This window comes from Sus scrofa, chromosome 5 (genome assembly GCF_054392235.1).
Source record: "Sus scrofa isolate SSC_HxYL_T2T_F1_AM1 chromosome 5, Sscrofa_HxYL_maternal_Yorkshire_Landrace_v2.0, whole genome shotgun sequence".
NCBI lineage: Eukaryota > Metazoa > Chordata > Mammalia > Artiodactyla > Suidae > Sus > Sus scrofa.
In genome coordinates this window covers 78,229,936-78,255,427 of record NC_139387.1, presented here as the reverse complement: position 1 = coordinate 78,255,427, position 25,492 = coordinate 78,229,936, and the positions used below count along the sequence as shown (strand labels likewise).

At 36.5% G+C, this 25,492-nt stretch overlaps 1 protein-coding gene across 1 annotated transcript in view; it reads right to left on the bottom strand.

Annotated features, from left to right (window-relative positions):
* The window catches only part of REDIC1 (regulator of DNA class I crossover intermediates 1), an 85,610-nt gene that overhangs the window by 7,591 nt on the left and 52,527 nt on the right, over positions 1-25,492 (bottom strand). Inside the window, exons 8-10 of the mRNA XM_084957210.1 lie at positions 25,344-25,419; positions 23,645-23,705; positions 525-588 (exon numbers count right to left, since the gene is read on the bottom strand). Coding sequence (XP_084813336.1) covers positions 525-588; positions 23,645-23,705; positions 25,344-25,419 — 201 coding nt within the window. The remainder of the gene's footprint in view (positions 1-524; positions 589-23,644; positions 23,706-25,343; positions 25,420-25,492) is intronic.

The following is a 25,492-nucleotide window of genomic DNA, read 5'->3' as shown; positions in this document are numbered from 1 at the left end:
AGGGTATCTGGGTTTTTAAATTATTCACTAAGTTTTATATATACATTATATATACTCATTATGTATAACGTTTGATAGAAAACGCAATTAGGAGTTCCCGTCGTGGCGCAGTGGTTAACGAATCCGACTAGGAACCATGAGGTTGCGGGTTCGGTCCCTGCCCTTGCTCAGTGGGTTAACGATCCGGCGTTGCCGTGAGCTGTGGTGTAGGTCGCAGACGCGGCTCGGATCCCGCGTTGCTGTGGCTCTGGCGTAGGCCGGCGGCTACAGCTCCGATTAGACCCCTAGCCTGGGAACCTCCATATGCCGCGGGAGCGGCCCAAGAAATGGCAAAAAAAAGACCAAAAAAAAAAAAAAGAAGAAAATGCAATTAATTTTAAAGAGCCAATTGCATCATATTATATTCTAAGAGATCTATAAAATACATTTGCTGGCAAAAATCTATAAAATACTTAATATTTAACTTATTTACATTTCAATGTCAATTTTTTAAAAGATAAAAATTCACTTATAGTTATACTGACAGGTTTTCTTAGCAGATGTTGCCCCGCCTTTTAAAGAAAACATTCCTCCTTCTTTCATCAGGATCTAGAAGGAAAAAGTTTAACAACTCTTAAGTATATGCAATAATATCCACTTTCAACTGTATCAATTAATCTTAGAGCATTCTTCTTCGTATTACTTTAACAGATGATTTTAAAACCACAAAGAAAAATTTGCCTGTGATGAACAATAAAATGAAAGAAAATTTAAATTGATTTAGAAACAACAAGCAACATAATCAACATTTACCAAGAAGTGGATTACTGACAAAAAGAAAGTCTTCAAGTAATCTTAGCAAATCCTGTTGAAAAAGGACAAATATATTATAGCAAGTTGAATATCTATTTTGTTATTTTTTTCCAATTTTTTAACTTGGATATTAGTTCATTGTCAGGGTTTTTTAATAATGATTTTTATTTTTTGTATTATAATTGGTTTACAGTGTTCTGTCAATTTTCTATTGTATAACAAAGTGACCCAGTCTCTCTCTCTCTCTCACACACACACACACACACACACACACACACACACACACACATTCTTTTTCTCACATTATCCTCCATCATGCTCCATCACAAGTGATTAGATATAGTTCCCTGAGATATACAGCAGGATCTCATTGCTTATCCACTCCAAATGCAGCAGTTTGCATCTGCTAACTCCAAACTCCCAGTCCATCCCTCTCCCTCCCTCTCCCTGTTTTGCAACCTTAAGTCTGTTCTCCAAGTCCATGAGTTTGTTTCTTTTCTGTAGAAAGGTTCATTTGTGCCATGTATTAGAGTGCAGATATAAGTGATATCATGTATTTGTCTTTCTCTTTCTGACTCACTTCACTTAGTATGAGAGTCTCTAGTTCCATCCATGTCACTGTAAATGGCATTATTTTGTTCTTTTTTTATAACTGAATAGTATTCCATTGTGTATATACATCATATATTCTTAACCCCATTCATCTGTCGACGGACATTTAGGTTGTTTCCATGCCTTGGCTATTGTGAATAGTGCTGCAGTAAACACAGGGGTGCATGTGTTTTTTTCAAGTAAAGTTTTGTCCAGATGTATGCCCGGTAGTGGGATTGCTGGGTCATACATTAGTTCTATAGTTTTCTGAGGTACCTCCATACTGTTTTCCATGTGGTTGTACCCATTTACATTCCCACCAACAGTGTCAAGGGTTCCCTTTTCTCCACGCCCTCTCCAGCATTTGTGATTTGTGGACTTATTAATGATGGCCATTCTGACTGGTGTGAGGTGGTATCTCATAGTAGTTTTGATTTGCATTTCTCTAATAATCAGTAATGCTGAGTATTTTTTCATGTGCCTGCTGGCTATCTATATATCTTTTTTGGAGAAATGTCTATTCAGGTCTTTTGCCAATTTTTCAATTGGGTTGTTGGTTATTTTGCTGTTGGGTTGTGTAAGTTGTTTGTATATTTTAGAGATTAAGCCCTCATCAGTTGCATCATTTGAAACTATTTTCTTCCATTCCTTAGATTGTCTTTTTCTTTTTTTCTTTTGTTTTTATGGTTTCCTTTGCTGTGCAAAAGTTTGTCAGTTTGATTAGGTCCCATTGGTTTATTTTTGCTTTTATTTCTGTTGCCTTGAGAGACTGGCCTAAGAAAACATTTGTAAGGCTGATGTCAGAAAATGTTTTGCTTATATTCTCTTCTAGGAGTTTGATGGTGTCTTGTCTTATGTTTAAGTTTTTAAGCATTTTGAGTTTATTTTTTGTGCATGGTGTGAGAGTTTTTTCCAGTTTCACTGAAAATTAGAAACATGTAGAACTGGACAGCTACATGTAAAAGAATGAAATTAGAACATTCTCTAACATCATACACAAAAATAAACGTGAAGTGCTTTAAAGATCTAAATATAAGGCCAGATACTATAAACTCCTAGAGAAAAATATAGGCAGAACACTCTTTGACATAAATCACAGCAATATCTTGTTTGATACACCTCCTAGAATAATGAAAATAAAAATAAATCAATGGGACCTAACTAAACTTAAAAACTTTTGCACAGCAAAGGAAACCATTAAAAAAAAGAAAAGACAACTCACAGAATGGGAGAAAATTTTTGCAAATAAAGTGACTGACAAAGGATTAACCTCCAAAATACACGAATATCTCATGGAGCTTTATATCAAAACAACAAAAAACTAACCAAAAAAATGGGCCAAAGATCCAGGTAGACATTCCTCCAAAGAAGACAGAGAGATGGATAAAAAACATGAAAAGATGCTTAACATCACTAGTTATTAGAGAAATGAAAATCAAACCTACAATGAGGTATCACCTCACAATGGTCAGAATGGCCACCATCAAAAAGTCTATAAACAATAAATGCTAGCAAGGGTGTGGAGAAAAAGGAACCCTCTTATGCTGTTTGTAGGAATGTGAATTGGTGCAACCACTGTAGAGGACAGTATGGAAGTTCCTTAAAAAAAATAAACATAGAACTACCATATGAGGAGTTCCCATTGTGGCTCAGTGGAAACGAACCTGGTTAGTACCCATGAGAATGCAGGTTTGATTCAGGCCTTGTTCAGTGAGTTAAGGATCCAGTATTGCCATGAGCTGTGGTGTAGGTCACAGACACGGCTCAGATCCTGCATTGCTGTGGCTCTGGTGTATGCCAGTGGCTACAGCTCCCATACAACCCCTAGCCTGGGAATCTCCATATGCCGTGGGTACAGTCCTAAGAAGACAGAAAAAAAATTACCATAAGATCCAGCAATCCCATTCCTCGGCATCTATCCACAGAGAATCATAATTCTAAAAGACACATGCACCCCAATGTTCACTGCAGCACTATTTACAATAGCGAAGACATGGAAAGCAACCTAAATGTCCATCAACAGAAAAATGGATAAAGAGATGTGGTATACATGTACACTAGAATATTATTCAGCCATAAAAATAATGAAATAATGGCATGTGCAGCAACATGGATGGACCTACAGATTATATAGTGAGTGAAGTAAGTCAGACAGAGAAAGACAAATAACATATGATATCAATTATAAGTGGAATCTAATAAAAATGACACAAAAGAACCTATTAATAAAAAGAAACAGGAGAACCTGTTGTGGCTCAGCAGTAACGAACACAATTAGTATCCATGAAGATGGACGTTTGATCCCTGGCCCCGCTCAGTGGATTAAGGATCTGGCATTGCTGTGAGCTGTGGTATACGTCAGCAGCTATAGCTCTGATTTGACTCCTAGCCTGGGAACTTCCATATGTCACAGGTGTAGCCCTAAAAAGAATAAATAAATAAATAAAACAGAAACAAACTCACAGATTTCAAAACCTGTCTTAATGGTTACCATAGGTGAAAACATTAAGAGGAGGGAAGAAATGGGAAGGTGGGAATACCATGTATACACTACAGAATAAATAGATGATTAACAAGAACCTATTGAAGAGCACAGGAAAATCTACTCAACAGTTCGTAATAATCTATGTGGCCAAAAAAAAAATGGATATATTTATATGTATGACTGACTCTCTTCACTGTATACCTGAAACTACTACAACATTGTAAGTCAACTATACTCCAATCGAATTAAACTAAAAAGAAGAGATACAGATGGCCAATGGACAAATGAAAAAACACTCAACATCACTGATTATTAGAGAAATGCAAATCAAAACTACCATGAGGAGTTCCCGTCGTGGTGCAGTGGTTAACGAATCCGACTAGGAACCATGAGGTTGCGGGTCCGGTCCCTGCCCTTGCTCAGTGGGTTAATGATCCGGCATTGCCGTGAGCTGTGGTGTAGGTTGCAGACGTGGCTCGGATCCCGCGTTGCTGTGGCTCTGGCGTAGGCCAGTAGCTACAGCTCCGATTAGACCCCTAGCCTGGGAACCTCCATATGCCATGGGAGCAGCCCAAAGAAATAGCAAAAAAAAAAAAAAGATAAGAGCAACCAGAACTCAATAGTAAGCAAAACAATAAAAGAATTTAAAAAAACAAAAACAAACAAAAAAAAACTACCATGAGATACCACCTCACACCAGTCAGAATGGCCATCATTAATAAGTCCACAAATCACAAATGCTGGAGAGGGTGTGGAGAAAAGGGAACCCTTGACACTGTTGGTGGGAATGTAAATGGGTACAACCACATGGAAAACAGTATGGAGGTACCTCAGAAAAATAAATATAGAACTACCATATGACCCATCAATCCCACTACTGGGCATATATCTGGACAAAACTTTACTTGAAAAAAACACATGCACCCCTGTGTTTACTGCAGCACTATTCACAATAGCCAAGGCATGGAAACAACCTAAATGTTCATCGACAGATGAATGGGGTTAAGAATATATGGTGTATATACACAATGGAATACTATTCAGTTATAAAAAAAGAACAAAATAATGCCATTTACAGTGACATGGATGGAACTAGAGACTCTCATACTAAGTGAAGTGAGTCAGAAAGAGAAAGACAAATACATGATATCACTTATATCTGCACTCTAATACATGGCACAAATGAACCTTTCTACAGAAAAGAAACAAACTCATGGACTTGGAGAACAGACTTAAGGTTGCAAAACAGGGAGAGGGAGGGAGAGGGATGGACTGGGAGTTTGGAGTTAGCAGATGCAAACTGCTGCATTTGGAGTGGATAAGCAATGAGATCCTGCTGTATATCTCAGGGAACTATATCTAATCACTTGTGATGGAGCATGATGGAGGATAATGTGAGAAAAAGAATGTGTGTGTGTGTGTGTGTGTGTGTGAGTGTGTGTGTGTGTGTGTGTGTGTGTGTGTGTGAATGAATGACTGGGTTACTTTGCTGTACAGCAGAAATTGACAGAACAATGTATATCAACTATAATGGAAAAAATAAAAACCTAAAAATTTTTTCAAAAAGTTTTTTAAAGAAAAATATGTAGAGATTAATTTTTCTCAATTAGATATTATTTAAATCTTGGAGAGAAAAATCAGCCCTTTCATATTTTATATACTAATTGCTAAGCAGGTTTCATTCCTTACATTTTATGTTTACTATTTATATAGAAGTGTTATAGTTCATTTATTTCCACTTTGATCAGTTTTCCTAGGGTGACATCTCTAGTCCTTTGAATTCTGAAGTTCTTCTATGTATCCCCATTTCTCTAGTGATTATCTTCCCATTTTTAACAATCATATTTAAGCCGTATTCCTCTACTATTTTAAAATCAAACAGGTTGCAGTTCAAGACAGCAATGTAGGATTCTGAACTCACCTTCTCCCATGGCATACTGACTCCATAGCTACACACAGAAAAATTTCTTCTAGAAGAATCCCTCTCCTCACAAAAAATTAACCAAGAGACTCCTAAACACTGACCAAGTGAGAAAAAACCCACATTGAAATGGGTAGGTGATGCTGAGACTCAATCTCAGACTGTTCTGAGACAAGTACAGTAACCCACAATTAGGAAGGAACTCAAAACTCAAAACTTCTCCCCGAGAAGCTAATGGTTTGAACCTCATAGTTGGTGCCCGAATTTCTAAGACCTCACCCAAGAGCTGAACCTCCAAACCATTAAACTTTGAAAGGCAGTGGGATCTGTGTCCATGAGATCCACAAGCCTCCAGCAAACTGAGAAACAGTTCTTAACAGGGTTGCACAAATTCCATGACTACTCTCCAGGGCCTAGATCAGAGGTAGCCCATGAGTCTCTCTGTGAAAACATCTTTTAGCTTATCTTTAAAGATGTGGCCTAAAAGTCTTCTAATTAAACTCACATCTAAGGGACAAGTGCAGTCCTCTCAAGAGACCTCATAGTCTAGGCACTATCTTCATGCTCTCCCTCTGCCGTGCTTCAGGTTGCCTCTATCTCCCAGAAAGTAGTTTGTGCACACATTTGTTCTCCTATTTTTGTGACTTCTGCCCAGGGGATTCTCTGTAATTGCCTGGCTCTGGTTGCCAATGGGTCTTACTTTTCAGGTCCCATGGCACTATAACAAATGGAGAAAGAGTTCTTAACCAGCAGCAAACTAAAACACACTTCCAATCTTTCTGTGAAAGAGGCCTATTTGCTTAACTTAAATCAGCCTCAGTGATGGCTTCTAAGTTGACATACATTTAGAGGAGTACTGAAATACTTTGCAAAGACCACATAGCCCAGCAGGCATCATCTTTGCACTTTCCCTCTGCCCCATTCCAGGATACTGGTGTGGATTAAGGTTGGTGCCTGCCACATCAATAAACAAAGGATGTGCCAGGCCACCTGCAGTAGTAGACACTGTAGCTACTACCCCCAACAAAGTACACCCTGAGGGGATTCAGGATAGATAAAACAGAATATTGGCCCTAAAGAGTTAAGGTACCTATTGAAAGAATGATTTCAAAGAGCCCAGAATCCTGGATATTCCTATACACAGAAAAATGCTAAATTCAATAACTTGAGATATCTATATATTTTTTAAATTAACAGTAAACATGGTTCAAGTACTTAGCATTTTTTTTAGGTTTTTTGCTTTTTTTTAAAAAACTCCTAACTCCCGGAGTTCATGTCGTGGCGTAATGGAAACGAATCCGACTAGGAATCATGAGGTGCAGGTTCGATCCCTGGCCTCACTCAGTAGGTTAAGGAGCTGACATTTCCATGACCTGTGGTGTAGGTCACAGATGTGGCTCAGATCTGGCATTGCTGTGGCTGTGGCACAGGCCAGTAGCCATAGCTCCGATTGGACCTGTAGCCTAGGAACCTCCATATGCCACAGGTGCAGGCCTAAAAAAAGAAAGAAAGACAAGATAAAGCTTCAGAAAAAGACCTTAATGAAATGCAGATAAGTGATTTGCCTGATAAGAGTTCAAAGTAATGGTCATAAAATAGCTCACTGAGGTAAGGGAACAACACATGAAGACAGAGAGAATTTCAACAAAGAAACAGAAAATATAATAAAACATCAAACAGAAATCAGAGCAGAAGAATATAATAACTGAAGTGAGAAATGTAGTAGTCAAAAGCTCAACAAAACTTCAGCTAAAGAAATGATCAGAAGCTGAAAAGCTTTTGCACAGGAAAGGAAACCAAAAAGAAAAACAAAATGACAACTTACAGAATGGGACAAAATAGTTTCAAATGATGCAACTGATGAGGGCTTAATCTCTAAAATATACGAACAACTTATACAACTCAACAGAAAAAAACCCAACAACCCACATGAAAAATGGGCAAAAGACCTGAATAGACATTTCTCCAGGGAAGATATATAGATGGCCAAGAAGCACATGAACAAATGCCCAACATCCCTGATTATTAGAGAAATGCAAATCAAAACTACCATGAGATACCACCTCACACCAGTCAGAACAGCCACCACTAACAAGTCCACAAATAAAAAATGCTGGAGAGGGTGTGGAGAAAGGGGAATCCTCCTGCACTGTTGGTGGGAATGTAACCTGGTACGATCACTATGGAGAAGAGTAAGGAGGTCCTTAGAAAACTATACATGGAACCACCATATGACCCAGAAATTCTACCCTTGGGCATATATATGAACAAAACTGTCCTTGAAAAAGACACATACACCCACATGTTCACTGCAGCACTATTCACAGTAGCCAAGGCATGGAAACAACCCAAATGTCCATAGACAGATGATTGGATTAGGAAGATGTGTATATATATATATATATATATATATATATACACACATACACACAATGGAATACTACTCAGCCATAAAAGAGAACAAAGTAATGTCATTTGCAGCAACATGGATGAACTAGAGACTCACATACTGAGTGAAGTAAGTCAGGAAGAGAAAGACAAATACCATATGATATCACTTACATCTGGAAGCTAATATACCGCACAAATGAACCTTTCACAGAAAAGAAAATCATGGACTTGGAGAATAGACTTGTGGTTGCCAAAGGGAAGGGGGAGGGTGTGGGATGGATTTGGAGTTTGGGGTTAAGAGAGCAGACTATTGCCTCTGGAATGGATAAGCAATGAGATCCTGCTGTGTAGCACTGGGAACTATGTCTAGTCACTTATGATAGAGCATGATAATGTGAGAAAAATACATGTATGTGTAACTGTGTCACCATGCTGTACAGTAGAAAATTGACAGAACACTGTAAACCAGCTATAACGAAAAAATAAAAATCATTTTATATATCATATATATATATAAAGAAATGATCATAAAACTTAAAACAGGAAGATGAATTTATCCTATCAGAGCTGCTAAAAAGAAAAAGGAATATGAAAGGATGAAGACAGCATAATAGGACTTAGGGGACAATAACAAGTGAACCAACGTTCACATTATACCAGTCCCAAAATGAGAAGAAGAAGGACTGGAGCTCACCTTCTTTCATAAAAACAACAAAATTACACCCGACTGCTGAACAACCTTCAACCAAATGGACTACAAACTTTCAAAAAAGATATCCAACTCCAGAAGAAAAAGAGGAGGCCACATCAAGACAGTAGGATGGGCGATTATATGATATAAGCAACCCCATACCCACCGAGTGGGCAGCCCACAGAATGGAAAATAACTACATCACAGACGCACATACAGGAGTGAGAGTTCTAAGCCCCACGTCAGGTCCCCACATCTGGAGATCTAGCACTGGGAGAAGGAGCCAGGAGCATCTGGCACTGAAAGCTAGTGAGGTTTGTGCACAGTCACTCCAAGGGACTGGAAGAAACAGAGACAACATTTTTGAAAGGTGCACACAGGCTTTCATGTGCACTGGATCCCAGAGCAAAGGAGAGACTCCATAGGAATCTGGGTCAGATCTGACTGCAGGTCTTGGAGAATCTCCTGGGAAAACAGGGGTAACTGTGGCTTCTTATAGGGGAAAGACATTGGAGGCAAAGGTCTCAGGAATATTCATCAGCATGTGGTCCTCCAGAGGTGGTCATTTTGGGAAAATCTGGCCCCATCCATCAGTACTGAGAATCCCCAAGCCAAACAATAATCTAGGTGGGATCACAGGCCCACCCACCAGTAAAAAGGCTGTCTAAAGACCCCCAGGCACACAGCCGCCTCTAATCTTATACAGAGACAAAGCCCCACCCACTAGAGGGATAAAAATCAGCCCCACATACCAGTGGGAAGGCACCAGGCCCTCTCATCAGGAAGCCTACAGCAAGCCCCCATACCAACTTCAGTCACAAGGGGGGCGGACATCAGAAGCAAGAGAGGCTACAACTCTACTGTCTGCAAAAAGGAGACAACCCCAAAAACCTATAAAAATGAAGAGGCAGGGAACTATAACTCAACAAAGGAGCAAGGAAAAAAAAACCCAGAAAAACAGCTAAGTGATTGGAGATTATCAGCCTCCAGGAAAAAGACTTTAGACTGATGACAGTGAAGATGATGCAAGACACTGGAAATAAACTGGAGGCAAAGACTAATAATTTACAGCAAACACTAAGCAAAGAAATACAAGATTTAAAACTTTAGCAAGCAGAGATGCAAAATACAACAACACTAATTAGAAATTCATTAGAAGCAACAAACAGCAGAATACAGAACAAATAAGCAAGGTGGACAGATTATTGGAAATCACTGATATGAAACAGAAAAGAGAAAAAAGACTGTAAAGAAATGAAGACAGTCTCAGAGAACTCTGGGACAAAGTTAAATGCACCAACATCAGTATTATAGAAGTGCCAGAAGGAGAAGAGAAAGAGAAAGGGACAGAAAAAATATTTGAAGAGATAATAGCTGCAAAGTTCCAGACATGGGAAAGGAACCATGCACTCAAATCCAGGAAACACAACAACTACCATATAAAATAAACCCAAGGAGGAACACCCAAGACACATAATACTCAAACTGACCAAAATTGAAGACAAAGAGAAAAGACTGAAAGCAGCTACTGAGTAGAAACAACATACAAGGGAGCCCTAATAATGTTATCAGCAGATTTTTCAGCAGAAACTTTGCAGGCCAGAAGGGAGTGGCACGATATACTTAAAGTGATGAAAGGAAAAAACCTCCAATCAAGATTACTCTATGCAGCAAGGCTTTCATTCAGCTTCGAATGAGAAATCAAAAGCTTTACAGATAAGCAAAAGCTAAGAGACTTTAGCAACACTAAACCAGCTTTACAACAAATACTAAAGGAACTTCTTTAGGCAGAAAAGAAAAGGCCACAACTAGAAACAAAAACACTGAATGACAAGGCTCACCAGTAAAGGCATATATACAGTAAAGGTAGGAAATCATCCATGCAAAAATATGAGACATTGTGAGAAGAGGAGGGTCCAAGTGGTAATGTGCTTGCAATTAAGAGACCAACATCTTAAAACAATCTTGTATATATATACATATTCCTACATCAAAATTTCAGGATAACTGCAAACCAAAAATCTACAATCAATACACACACAAATTTTAAAAAGCAACTAAAATACAACACTGAAGACAGTCATAAAACCATGAGAGAATAAGAGAAGGGTAGAAAAAAGAGCAACAAAAACAAATCCAAAACAGTTAATAAAATGGCAATAAGAACATACATATCAATAATTACCTTAAATGTAAATGGAAAAAATGCCCCAACCAAAAGACACAGACTGGCTGAAAGGATACAAAATAAGACCCATACATATGCTGTCTTCAGGAGACCCACATCACTCCTAAGAATACAGACAAACTGAAAGTGAAAGGATGGAAGAAAATATTCCATACGAATGGAAATCAAAAGAAAGCTGGAGTAGCAATACACACATCAGATCAAATAGAACTTAAAATGAAGAATATTACAAGAGACAAAGAAGGACATTACATAATGATCAAAGGATCAATCTGAGAGGAAGATATAACAATTGTAAATATATATGCACCCAACACAGGATCGCTTCAATATATAAAGGAACTAGTAAAAACCTGAAAAGGAGAAATTGACAATAACACAATAATAGCAGGGAACTTCAACACCCCACTTACAGCAATGAACAGATCAAGACAGAAAACCAACAAGGCAGAGTTTCTGTCATGGCGCAGTGGAAACAAATCTGACTGGGAACCATGAGGTTGCAGGTTTGATCCCTGGACTATGTTTTCCAGCGTTGCCATGAGATGTGGTGTAGGTTGCAGACGTGGCTCAGATCTGTGTTACTGTGGCTGTGGTGCAGGCTGGCAGCTGTGGCTCCCATCAGACCCCTAGCCTGGGAACCTCCATGTGCCAGAAAGCAAAGAAAAGAAAAGAAAAGAAAATCCACAAGGAAACACAGGCCTGAAATGAAGCATTAGATCAGATGGACTTAACAGATATTTATAGGACATTCCATCCAAAAGCAGAATACACATTCTTTGCAAGTGCACACAGAACATTCTCTAGGATTGATCACATCCTGGGCCACAAATCAAGCCTTGGTAAATTTAAGAATATTGAAATCACATCTAGCATCTTTTCCAACCATGACACTATATGACTAGAAATCAACAACAAGAAAACAACTACAAAAAACACAAACATACGGAGATTAAGCAACTTACTACTAAACAACCAATAGATCACTGAAGAAATCAAAGAGGAAGTTAAAAAATACCTAGAAGCAAATGACAACAAAGACACAACACTCCAAAACCTATGGGATGGAGCAAAAGCAGTTCTAAGAGGGAAGTTTACAGCAATACAAACCTACCTCAGGAAACAAGAAAAAGCTCAAATAAACAACTTAACTTTATCTAAAGCAGGTAGAAAGAACAGACAAGACCTAAAGTTAGCAGAAGGAAAGAATTCATAAAGATCAGAGCAGAGATTGACAAAATAGAAACAAAGAAAACCATAGAAAAGATCAATGAAACTAAAAGCTGATTCTTTGAAAACATCAACGAAACTGATAAAGCCTTAGCCAGACTTATCAAGAAAAAAAAAAAGAGAGGGCTCAAATCAATGAAATTAGAAATGAAAAAGGAGAAGTTACAATGGACATCGCAGAAATACAAAGGATCCTAAGAGACTACTATGTGCGACTATATGCCAATAAAATGGACAACCTAGAAGAAATGGATAAATTCTTAGAAAAGTACAATCTTCCAAGACGAAACCAAGATGAAACAAAAAAGATGAACAGACCAATCACAAGTACTGAAATTGAAACTGTGATTAAAAACAACAAGCAAAAGTTCAGCAAACAGAAGTCCAGGATCAGATGGCTTCACAGGCAAATTCTATCAAACATTTAGAGAAAAGCTAACACCTATCCTTCTGAAACTAACCCAAAAAAATACAGAGAAAGAACGTTTCCAAACTCATTCTATGAGGCAACCATCACCCTCATACCAAAACCAGACAAAGATATCACAAAAAAAGAAAATTTCAGACCAATATCACTGAGGAACAAAGATGCAAATATTCTCAACAAAATACTAGCAAACCAAGTCCAACCATTCATTAAAAGGTTTGTACATCATGATCACATGGGATTTATCCCAGGGATGCAAGTATTCCCCAATATCCACAAGTCAATCAGTGTGATACATGGCATTAACAACCTGAAGAGGAGTTCCTGCCATGGCTCAGTGGTTAGCGAATCTGACTAGGAATGATGGGGTTGCGGGTTCAATACGTGGCCTTACACAGTGGGTTAAGGATCCAGCATTGCCATGAGCTGTGGTGTAAGTCCCAGGTGCCGCTCAGATCCCTTGTTGCTGTGGCTCTGACACAGGCCGGCAGATAACTCCGATTAGACCCCTAGCCTGGGAACCTCCATATGCCAGAGGTGCGGCCCTAAAAAGGCAAAAACAAAACAAAACAAAAAATGTGAAGAATAAAATCCACATGCTCCTCTCAATAGATGCAGAAAAAGCCTTTGACAAAATCCAACACCCATTTCTGATAAAAACCCTTCAGGAAATGGGCATACAGGGAGACTACTTCAACACAATAAAAGCCATATATGACAAACCCAGAGCTAACATCATTCTTAGTGGTGAAAAGCTTAAAGAATTTCCACTGAGATCAGGAACAAGACAAGGATGTCCACTCTGGCCACTACTATTCAACATAGTTTTGGAAGTCCTAGCCACGGCAATTAGAGAAGTAAAAGAAATAAAAGGAACCCAAATTGGAAAGGAAGAAGTAAAACTATCACTATCTGCAGATGACATGATACTAGACCTAGAATATCCTAAAGATGCCACCAGAAAACTGTTAGAGCTCATCAATGAATGTGGCAAAGTCGCAGGATACAAAATTAACACACAGAAATCAACTGTATTTCTATATACTAACAACAAAAGATCAGAAAGAGAAATTACCATTGTATCAAGAAGAATAAAATACTTAGGAATAAAGCTACCTAAAGAGACAAAAGACTTGTACTCTGAAAATGATAAGACGCTGATGAAAGTAAGCAAAGATGACACAAAGATGAAATGACATACCACACTCTTGGGTTGGAAAAATCAATATAATCAAAATGACTATACTGCCCAAGGCAATCTACAGATTCAATGCAATTCCTATCAAACAACCAAGGACATTTTTCACAGACTGGGAACAAAATATCTTAACATTTGTTTGGAAGCACAAAAGACCCAGAATAGCCATAGCCATCCTGAGAAAAAAATGGAGCTGGAGGAAACCAGGCTCTCTGACTTAAGATTATACTACAAAGCTACAGTCATCAAAACTGTATGGTACTGGCACAAAGACAGAAATATAGATCAGTGGAACAGGACAGAAAGCCCAGAATTAAACCCATGCATCTACACTCATCTAATCTGTGAAAAAAAGGCAAGAGCATACAATGGAGAAAAGCCAGCCCTTTTAATAAGTGGTGCTGGGGAAACTGGACAGCCATGTGTAAAAGAATGAAAGTAGAATACTTCCTAACACCATACACAAAAATGAATTCAAAATGGATTAAAGACCTAATTATAAGACCAGATTTTATAAAACTCTTAGAGGAAAACATAGGCCAAACACTCTCCAACATAAAGCCACAGCAATATCTTCTCCCTAGATCCACCTTCTAGAGTAATGACAGTAAAAACAAAAATAAACAAATGGGACTTAATTAAACTTAAAAGTTTCTACACAGCAAAGGAAACCCTAAACAAAATAAAAAGACAACCCACAGAATGGGAGAAAATCTTTGCAAATGAATCAACTGACAAGGGATTAATCTCCGAAATTTACAAACACCTGTAGCTCCATACCAAAAAAAACAAACAACCCCATCAAAAAATGGGCAGAAGATCTAAAGAGACATTTCTCCAAAGAAGACATATAGACAGACAAAAAAAAAAAAAATGAAAAAAAGATGTTCAGCATCACTCATTATTAGAGAAATGCAAATCAAAACCACTATGAGGTACCACCTCACACCAGCCAGAATGGCCATCATCAAAAAGTTTACAAATAATAAATGCTGGAGAGAGTGTGGAACAAGAGAATCCTACTAAACTGTTGGTGGAAATGTAAATTGGTGCAACCACTGTGGAAAACATTATGGAGATGCCTCAGAAAACTAAAAATAGAATTAACATTTGATCCAGCAATCCCACTCCTGGGTAGCTATCCAGAGAAAACCATGGCTTGAAAAGATACATGTACTCCAATATTCATTGCAGCACTATATACAATAACCAAGACATGGAAACAACCTAAACGTCCATTGGCAGAGGAGTGGATCAAGAAGATGTGGTACATATACTCAATGGAATATTACTCAGTCATTAAAAGGAAAGCAATACCAGAATTTTTAGCAACATGGATGGACTTAGAAATTATCATGCTAAGTGAAGTTAGCCAGACAGAGAGATACCAACATCATATTCTATTGCTTATATGTGGAATCTAAAAAAAAAGGACACAATGAGCTTCTTTACAGAACAGACACTGACTGACAATAATTAGTAATAGGAAAATATATGAAAGTATAAATCTCAATGGTAAACATATATATGTAAGATTCAGAATAATCTATTGTTTTAAAGATGATGGGTTAATCACTTATAAAACTAGTATGAAGGTTAAAAGACAAAAATAATAAAAGTAACTATAATAACTTGTTAATAGATACATCAAATAAGAAGATGGACCATGTGACACCAAAAACATAAATGGGGGAGGGAAATAAAAACAGAATTTTAGAATACATTCAAACTTAAGTTTTTATTAACTTAAAATAGATTGTTATAGATAGAAGCTGTTACACACACACACACACACACACACACACACACACACACACAAAACCTCATGGCGGAGTTCCCGTCGTGGTGCAGTGGTTAACGAATCCGACTAGGAACCATGAGTTGCGGGTTCGGTCCCTGCCCTTGCTCAGGGGGTTAACGATCCGGCGTTGCCGTGAGCTGTGGTGTAGGTTGCAGACGTGGCTCGGATCCCGCGTTGCTGTGGCTCTGGCGTAGGCTGGCGGCTACAGCTCCGATTCAACCCCTAGCCTGGGAACCTCCATATGCCACGAGAGCGGCCCAAGAAATAGCAACAACAACAACAACAACAAAAAAAAAAGACAAAAAGACAAAAAAAAAAAAAAAAAAAAAAAAAACCTCATGGTTACCTAAAACAAAAAACTATAGTAGAAACACAAAAGATAAGGATAAAAGAATCTAAGCGTATCACCAGAGAAAATAATCAAATCACAAAGGAAGAATGTAAAACAAAAGGAAAAACAAAAAGGAATTATTCTTAAAAATGAACAAAATGGGAATATGTCCATATCAATCGTTACTTTAAATGTAAATGGACTAAAATTTCCAATCAAAAGACACAGTGTGGAAGAATGTATTAAAATAAAAACAAGACTCTATTATATGCTACCTACAAGATAATCTCTTCTAAGGACACTTCACAGACTGAAAGTAAATGAGTGGAAAAGGATATTCCATGTAAATGGAAACACACCAAAAACCTGGGATAACTATATGTATATAAAACAAAACAAACTTTAAGACAAAGACTGAAATGACAGATAATAAAAGGTCATTATAGAATAAGTATGAATCCAACAAGAGGATATAACATTCATAAATATCTATGCACCTGATATAGGTGCACCTAAATGTGTAAAGCAAATATTAACAGACCTAAGGGAGAAACAGCAATAAGAGAAGGGGACTTTAATACTCTACTTTCATCAGTGGATATAACATCCAAACCAAAAATCAATAAGAAAATGACCCTTTACACCAGATGAACTAAACAGACATATATATAGAACATGCTACTCAATAACAACAAAACACATTCTTCTCAAGTGCACATGAAACATTCTCTAGGATAGATAATATGTTAGGCCAGAAAACAAGTCTTAAAAATTTTAAGAAGACAAATTATATTAAGTATGTTTTCCAACTACAATAGCATAAAACTAGAAATCAATCACATGAGCAAAACTAGACAATTCACAAATATGTGGAGATTATACAACATGCTTCTGAACAACCAACTGGTCAAAAAAGCAATCAAAAGAGAAAAAAAAATCTTGAAACAAATGAAAATGAAAATACAACATAACAAAACCTATGGGATATAGCAAAAACATTTCTAAAAGGGAAGTTCATGGTGATAAATGCCTACATTAACAAACAAAAGATCTCAAATTAACTTTACACCTCAAGGAACTAGAAGGAGAACAAACTGAGACTAAAGATACTAGAAGAAAGAAAATAACAAATTTCAGAGTAGAAATAAATAAAACAGAAAATAAAAAGACAATGGAAAAAGATCAATAAATCTAAGAACTGTTGTTTTTTAAAGATAAGTAAAATCGACAAATTTATTTAGACTGAATAACATAGAGGAGGGGGGATTCAAATAAATAAAATCATAAATTAAAGAGGAGACTACAACTGATACCACAGAAATACAAATGATCAAAAGGCAATACTCTGAATAATTACACACCAATAAGTTTGACAAAATAATATAAATTCCTAGAAACTACAACCTAAGACTAATCCATGAAGAAACAGAAAACGCGAATACACTGATAATTAGTAAGAAGATTAACGTAGTAACCCAAAACCTCCCAACGAACAAAGGTTCAGGACCAATGACCTAACTGATGAGTTCTACTAAACATTTAAACAGAATTAATATGAATCTTTTTCAAATTCGTCCAAAATAGAAGAGGAGGGAACACTTTAAATCTCCTTTTATGAGATCAGCATTACCCTTGTACAAAAACCAGATATGGACACTATAAGAAAAGAATATTATAGGCCAATAAACCTGATGAACAAAGATTCAAAAATTCTCAAAAAATATTAACTAACTGAAGGTAACAATACATTAAAAGAATGGTTCAGCATGATCAAGTAAGATTTATTTCAAGGATAAGGATGGCTCAACATACACAAATAAATCAATAAAAATATGACCCATTAACAAAAAGAAGGATCATTGACATGGATGCAGAAGATGCATTTGCAAGAATTCATTCATGTCTAAAAACTTGCAACAAAAGGTATGGAGAGAATTATAGAGAGAATGTACCTCAACATAATAAATGCCATACATGACAAGTTTACAGCTAATACACTAAATGATGAAAAGATGAATCTTTTCTTCTAAGATCAGGAACAAGAAAACAATGTCCACTCTTATTCTTATTCAAAATAATATTGGTTATATTTGCTAGAAGAATCAGACAAGAAAAAGAAATAACATGACATTATATATAAAAAATTCTAAAGATTCCACTGTGACCAATAAAAACTGTTACAATAAATTCAGCAAAGTTGTAGGATATATAATCACATAACAAAAATCAGTTGCATTTCTATGTAATATAATGAACTATCATAATGAGAAATTAAGAAAACAATCCCATTTACAACTGTATCAAAAAGAATAAAAATACCTATAAGTAAATTTAACCAAGTAGGTAAAATACTTGTACACTAAAAACTATAGGACATTGATAAAAGAAAGTGAAAAGGACACACATAAAATGGAAAAACAGTCCATGCTCGTGGATTGGAACAATTAATATTGTCACTGTATCTATTCTACTCAGAGTCATCTGCATATTCAACACTATCCCTATGAAAATTCCAATGACATTTTTCATAGAAATAGAAAAACAATCCTAAAATTAGTAGGTAACCACAAAAACCTCAAATCACTAAGGCAAGCTTGAGAAAAAAAAATGCTGGAGGCACCATATTTTGCAATTCCCAAACAATATTGCAAAGATGTAGTAATCAAAACAGTAAACTATTTTTGACTGGCGCATCTAGTCCATTGACATTTAAAGGAGTTATTGATAGGTATGAACTTACTGCTATTTTATCACTTGTTTTTCTGTTGTTTCTATAGTTCTTTGTTCATTTCTTCTTTTTGTTTCTACAATTGTGGCTTTATGATTTTCTTTAGTAGTATGCTTGGGTTCTCTTCTTTTTGCTTTTTGTGTAGCTATTGTAAGTTTTTCATTTGTGGTTACCTAGGATCATATATGTTCATCCATAATTATACCTACTTGTTTTAAACTGTCATTTAATTTCAAACACATCTTCAGCCATTAAAAGGAACAAAATACAGGCATTTTTAGAAACATGGATGGACCTAGAAATTATCATGCTAAGTGAAATCAGTCAGACAATGAGACACCAACATCAAATGCTTTCACTGACATGTGGAATCTGAAAAAAGGACACAATGAACTTCTTTGCAGAACAGATACTGACTCACAGCCTCTGAAAAACTTATGGTTTCCAAAGGAGACAGTTTGGGGGGTGGGGGCTGCCCTTGGGTTATGGGATAGAAATCCTATAAAATTGGATTGTGATGATCACTGTACAACCATAAATGTAATAAATTCATTGAGTCATAAAAAATTTAAAAATTTAAAAAATAGAATTAGGAGAATCCTCATAAATTTTTGAAAAATTTATCAGAATTTTTGTTCATAAATGAACATTTCTTGTTTTTCACATATTCACTACGCCTAGTAATAATGACGATTAATAAACATTAAAAAAAATCTTAATTAAAAGATCTACATTTTTACTCCCTTCCCCTATATTTTGTGTTCTTGATGTCATATTTTACATCTTCCTGCTTATTCCTTAACTTTTTATTGTAGTTATATATGCTTTTACAATTTTTTGACTCTTAATCTACACACTGGCTTATTTAAGTAATCCTCAATCCTCACTATATATCTGCCTTTCCTACAGAAGTTTTTTCCCTTTCCTACAGATTCTTATTCTTCCATTTAGAGAAGACCCTACAGCATTTCTTTTAGGATAGGTTTAGTATTGATAAATTCTTTTAATTTTTGCTTATCTGAGAAGTATTCAATCTCTTCTTCTATTCTACATTATAATCTTGCTAGCCAGAGTAGCCTAGGTTGTGGGTTTTTCCATTTCATCACTTTGAACATCATGCTCTTCTGTCCTGAAAAGTTTCTTCAAAGAAATCAGCCTTATGAGGATTCACTTGTATATGACTCTGTTTTTCTATGGATGGTTTTAGAATTCTTTAACTTTTGCCATTTAATTATGCTACTCACAAGTGGATTCCAGGCTTCTCCAACTTTTCTATCTGTCCTAGCAGTTCTCCAACCAGCCAAGGAGGCTTGTCTCCTACACATAGGACCCCGAAACTGGGACACCAGATCACTACCAGAGGCAGCTATCTACTTGAGTGATATCTTTTTCTCCTAGTCCCCTTCCAGGGGAAAAGCATCTCACCCTACCTGATTAAGTGGTATCTTTCTTACATTCGTGGTTACACAGGAGTCCTTCTGCCAACTTTCAGTTAGTTTTCAGTGAGGTTTTTCCATATGTCCATATATTTTTTATGTGTTCACTGGGGGAGGTGAATTCTACATTCTCTTATTTCACCCATTCATCTTGATCTCTGTCCGCATTCTGTCTCTTTTTCTGGCTTCTCTTCTGCTGCACATCCTCCAACTTTAAATGTTGTAGTTTCAAAGGACTGTCAACTTTGTTCTTATTTCATACATTTTCTCTTCAGAATTATATACACAAATATATTCACTACTACATATCCACTGGATACTACACATCTCTTCTCACCTCAAGCTCTGTACATTAAAATGTCTATACATATCCTTGCATATATCACAGATCTTTTGGAAGACCCTCAATCAACTTGAACAGACCAAATTTAACTAATATTCTCTTAGAAATATGCTTCTCCTCTCAATCTGTTAGAATAATGCTAGGCATTTTTTTAATCACAAAATGTGTAATGCTCAAACAATTCTTTCTTTTGCATGCAATAATTTAAAATGCATTTTTCTGTCAGCAGGCAATTTTCTTCTATCAAGTGACTTGGAGCTCAAGACCTTCCCATCTTGTGGCTCCTATTGGTCTTCACTGACATCTAGCTATTAGAAGAATATCATGGAGAAGTAATTCCTAAATTTTTTTTACAATCATTGAAAATTATGTATATCACTTCAGATAATATTCAACTATAAGATCTAGCCACAAGGCCAAACTTGGATAGAAGCTTAGGAATTGTATTCCTTTTCTGGGTAGCCATTTCACCATAGCAGTTCTGGTACATAAAAGGGAGTGAATGGATTTTGCTGAACAGTTCATCTTTTCTGCAACATCCTTCTATGCTTTCAATCTTGGTGAAAGGCACCATCCCATAAACTACACATACACCCAAATCATAACTCCAGGTTTTCTTTGATTTCTCCCTTTTCCCCTCATCACCAAATCTATCAAATCTAGATTTCCTAATTTTTTTGTGATAGCTTTTCTCTCAGTTCCACCATTACTGCCATTTTTCAACTTCATGCCCTCATTAGTTTTCAGCCTGCCTTGAGTTTTGCTGCTTCTTAAATCTCCCCTCATTGTTGTCAGAGTCACCTTCTAATACTCCGATGTTATCATACTCTGCTAAAATTTCTTCGGTGGTTCTCTGGTAATAGAAAATTAAACCATTATATTTCATACATGGTCTTTTATGATTTAGCCTTTTACATCGCCCAGAATTATCTCCTGTCATTCCCCTACTCCTTGTAACTTATGCAATACTAGTAGCAGTAAAATAACTAGAATGAAAAAAGATATTTGCAGTTTCTAAAACAAGCTATACTCTCTCATATCTTAGTTTTTAATCTCATTTCTCCTTCATAGTTATGAAAGCAGTTTGTCCATTTGGTCAACTTACTAATTGATACTCAGATAAAAAGTTTTCTATCACGTTTTCCTCCAGGTTGCCCATAAAACTTAGAAATGTCTTTTACTAATGGATTACTAAGCTCACTGCCTTTTGTAGAAACCCCAATTGGAAGAGTTTATCTAAATGTATTTGATTTTTTTCTATTTCTGTCTAGGTACTAGACTATAGTAGTCTATAAGTACACTTTAGGTAGTCTTTAAGTAGACTTCTTAAAGATAGATTTTCATGTCCCTTAATCTCTATACCTTGCATAGTCTAGCATACAATTTGCAAGAGAATAAAAACTTTTTTTTCACCACTGTATCCTCAAGGTCTATCCTCAATGTCTAGCATATAGGAGACACTCAGTAATCAGTCAAATTTTTTTATTCTTTCAAAAAAAAAACTTGGTTTTATCACTATTGTCTACATTTTATCTCTATTTTATTTATTGCCTCTGTGATCTTTACCATTTCCTTCCTTCTGATAATTTTGAGATTTTTTGTTCTTTTTCTAATTCTCTTAGGTGGTGAGTTAGGTCGTTTGTTATTTTCGTATTTCTTTTCTTGAGAAGGCTTATATTGCTATGAACTTCCCTCTTAAAAGTGTTTTTGCTAAATCTAATAGTTTTTCTTAAAGGTTTGTTTCATTGTCATTTGTCTGAAGGTATTTTCTGATTTGCTATTTGATATAATCATTGACCCATTGTTGGATTTTTTTTTTTTTGGCAAAAAATAGATCTATTAAGATAGGATGCTTGTGGAGTTCCCACTGTGGCTCAGTGGCCAACGAATTTGACTAGGAACCATGAGGTTGCGGGTTCAGTCCCTGGCCTCGCTCAGTGGATTAAAGATCTGGTGTTGCTGTGAGTTGTGGTGTAGGTCACAGACATGGCTTGGATCCCACAGTGCTGTGGCACAGGCCAGTGACTACAGCTCCAATTGGACCCCTAGCCTGGGAACCTCCATATGCTGCAGGTGCGGCCCTAGAAAAGACAAAAAGACAAAAAAAAAAAAAAAAAAAAAAAAGATAGGATGCTTGTGAGAGGTGCAAACAGGCAGGTAAGGAGGCTCTCCCCATTGGTTTTTTTAGTAGAATGTTGTTTAGTCTCCATATAATCATTTTATCTTATTTTTCTTTCTGGGATTGATGTCTAGTTTCATACTGCTGTGTTCTGAAAGAAGACTGAAATAATTTCTATCCTCTTAAATTTGTTGAGGCTTGTTTTATGTTCTAGTATGTGGTCTATCCTAGAGAATGCTATGTGTGTACTTGAATAGAATGTGCTTTCTGTATCTTTTTGAATGAATCATACATCCTTATTATGAACAGAAGTTACAACTAATGTTTATATATGTTTCAAGATTCTTTTTTTTTTTTTTTGTCTTTTCTTGTTGTTGTTATTGTTGTTGTTGTTGCTATTTCTTGGGCCGCTCTCGCAGCATATGGAGGTTCCCAGGCTAGGGGTTGAATCGGAGCTGCAGCCACCGGCCTACGCCAGAGCCACAGCAACGCGGGATCCGAGCCACGTCTGCGACCTACACCACAGCTCACGGCAACGCCGGATTGTTAACCCCCTGAGCAAGGGCAGGGATCGAACCTGCAACCTCATGGTTCCTAGTCGGATTCGTTAACCACTGCGCCACGACGGGAACTCCTCAATATTCTTAAATATATAATTATGTTTACCTATAGCACATTTAAACCTAAAGCAATTTTATTTTGAAAGAAATTTTACAGGAATTATAGAAAGAACTTTAAATGTAACGGCTTTTCTGGAATAAGGCACATTACAGTTTCTGAAGAGTTTTTAATTTTACTTTTGGATCTAAGCTATAATTTTCCCAGAATGAAAATACTATAAAAAAAGAAAAAGTTAGCATAAAAGGACATTTTTTTCAAAAGAAATTAACCTTAAAGAAATTTTCAAATACTAAAATATGACATGATAAATCAATTGACTTAATTGGAAATATAATGTAAGATGTACTTTACCTCACCAAGTCCAAAGTCCCATGACTGCTTAGAATGCAATTCTTCCAAAGGGATGTTACTCCTGCAGGTTATAAATATGACAGTGTTAGAGTTTGCTTTACTCCCTCTGAAAACTATTGTTCTCAATTATGTTTCCCAAAGTTGGCAGCAGTAAGAATTTTAAGGAAGCTTTTTTTAAAATATGATTCTATGATTCATAAGGATTCTATCCTAAGCAGCCTATTGATTATGTGTAGGTCAAACTTGATATTTTGTATATCAAAATCACCCATCAAATGATAAGGATCTGCCAACAGCTTTTAGAACCATGTTCTAAATCACTTTAATAAAATACATTTTAAAATTCAAGGCTTAACATCCTTTTTTCTTCATAAGTCTCTGGGAGTTCACATCGTGGCACAGCAGAAATGAATCCAACTAGGAACCATGAGGTTGAGGGTTCGATCCCTGGCCTTGCTTAGTGGGTTAAGGATCCAGCGTTGCTGTGAGCTGTGGTATAGGTCACAGACATGGCTTGGATCCTGCTTTGCTGTAGTGCAGGTAAGCATCTATAGCTCCAATTTGACTCCTAACCTGGGAACCTCCATATGCTGCAGGTGCAGGCCTAAAAAGCAACATAAATAAATAAATAAAATAAAATAAAAATAAAAATTAATCATTCATAAGTCTCTGAATATTTGCAGGTTTGACCAAAAAAACCCTAATTTGTTGATTTTATTAAATAATTTCCGGGGAGTTCCCGTCGTGGTGCAGTGGTTAATGAATCCCACGAGGAACCATGAGATTGTGGGTTTGATCCCTGGTGTTGCTCAGTGGGTTAAGGATCTGGTGTTGCCGTGAGCTGTGGTGTAGGTCGCAGATGGGGCTCGGATTCTGTATTGCTGTGGCTCTGGCGTTGGCCAGCGGCTATAGCTCCGATTAGACCCCTAGCCTGGGAACCTCCATATGCCATGGGAACAGCTCAAGAAAAGGCAAAAAGACAAAAAGTAATAATAATTTCTGAATGTGTTTTTTAATTAATTTGCTGTGTTAATTCCATAAAAATGGCATCCAATTACTCTCTGTGTTAATATAATATATATTAAATAGTTACATACTTCATAGAGAAGTGCTTCCAAGGTAAAAAAAAATCTATTTTAGTTTATGATTTTCAATTTCCAAATTTTGACTAAATTGTAATTATTACCAAGAAAGTCAGGCTTATAATGAAACTATGTTTTCTTTCATTACTATAATTACAGTCCCATAAATTATTGATATGCTTGTTTATGCCATTAACATTTGAATTCTATTCCTCTCCTGTTCTGATTCTCTACTAACCAAGCAACCTTCCCATGGAGAGCTGCTGAAATATAAAAAATATGCTCATCATGCCAGTAAGCATTCTTATATATGTCAACCCTTTATTTCTCACTGTAAATTAAACTGACATTCATAAGTTTTTTGAACCCATAAGTCAGTTTTCTCAAACATAATTAATGCTAAGATTCAGATAAGAAGATTTTTTTTTACTGGCAAATATGAGGATCAAACTCTAAACTACAGTGATATTCCTAAGGGTCTGATAACTGATAAGGCTTTTTAGGGGCAGTGTGCCCACCCTCAGACAGCATAACCTCACTTTGCATCAGTTCAGCCCTTCAACATGCATTATACTAGACCCTGATTTTACATTCCCCAGATTTACCTAAAAACTTACGTATGGTTCACTGAATATTTCTTCTGAGGTATTTTCTTCTGTGGTGTCTTATCTTGGTAATCATTTTCAAATTTCCCTTTAAAAATTAAAAAAAAAGCTTTAGCATAGGCTGTTTTTTTAATTTGAAGCTTATTGGCATGACTCATATA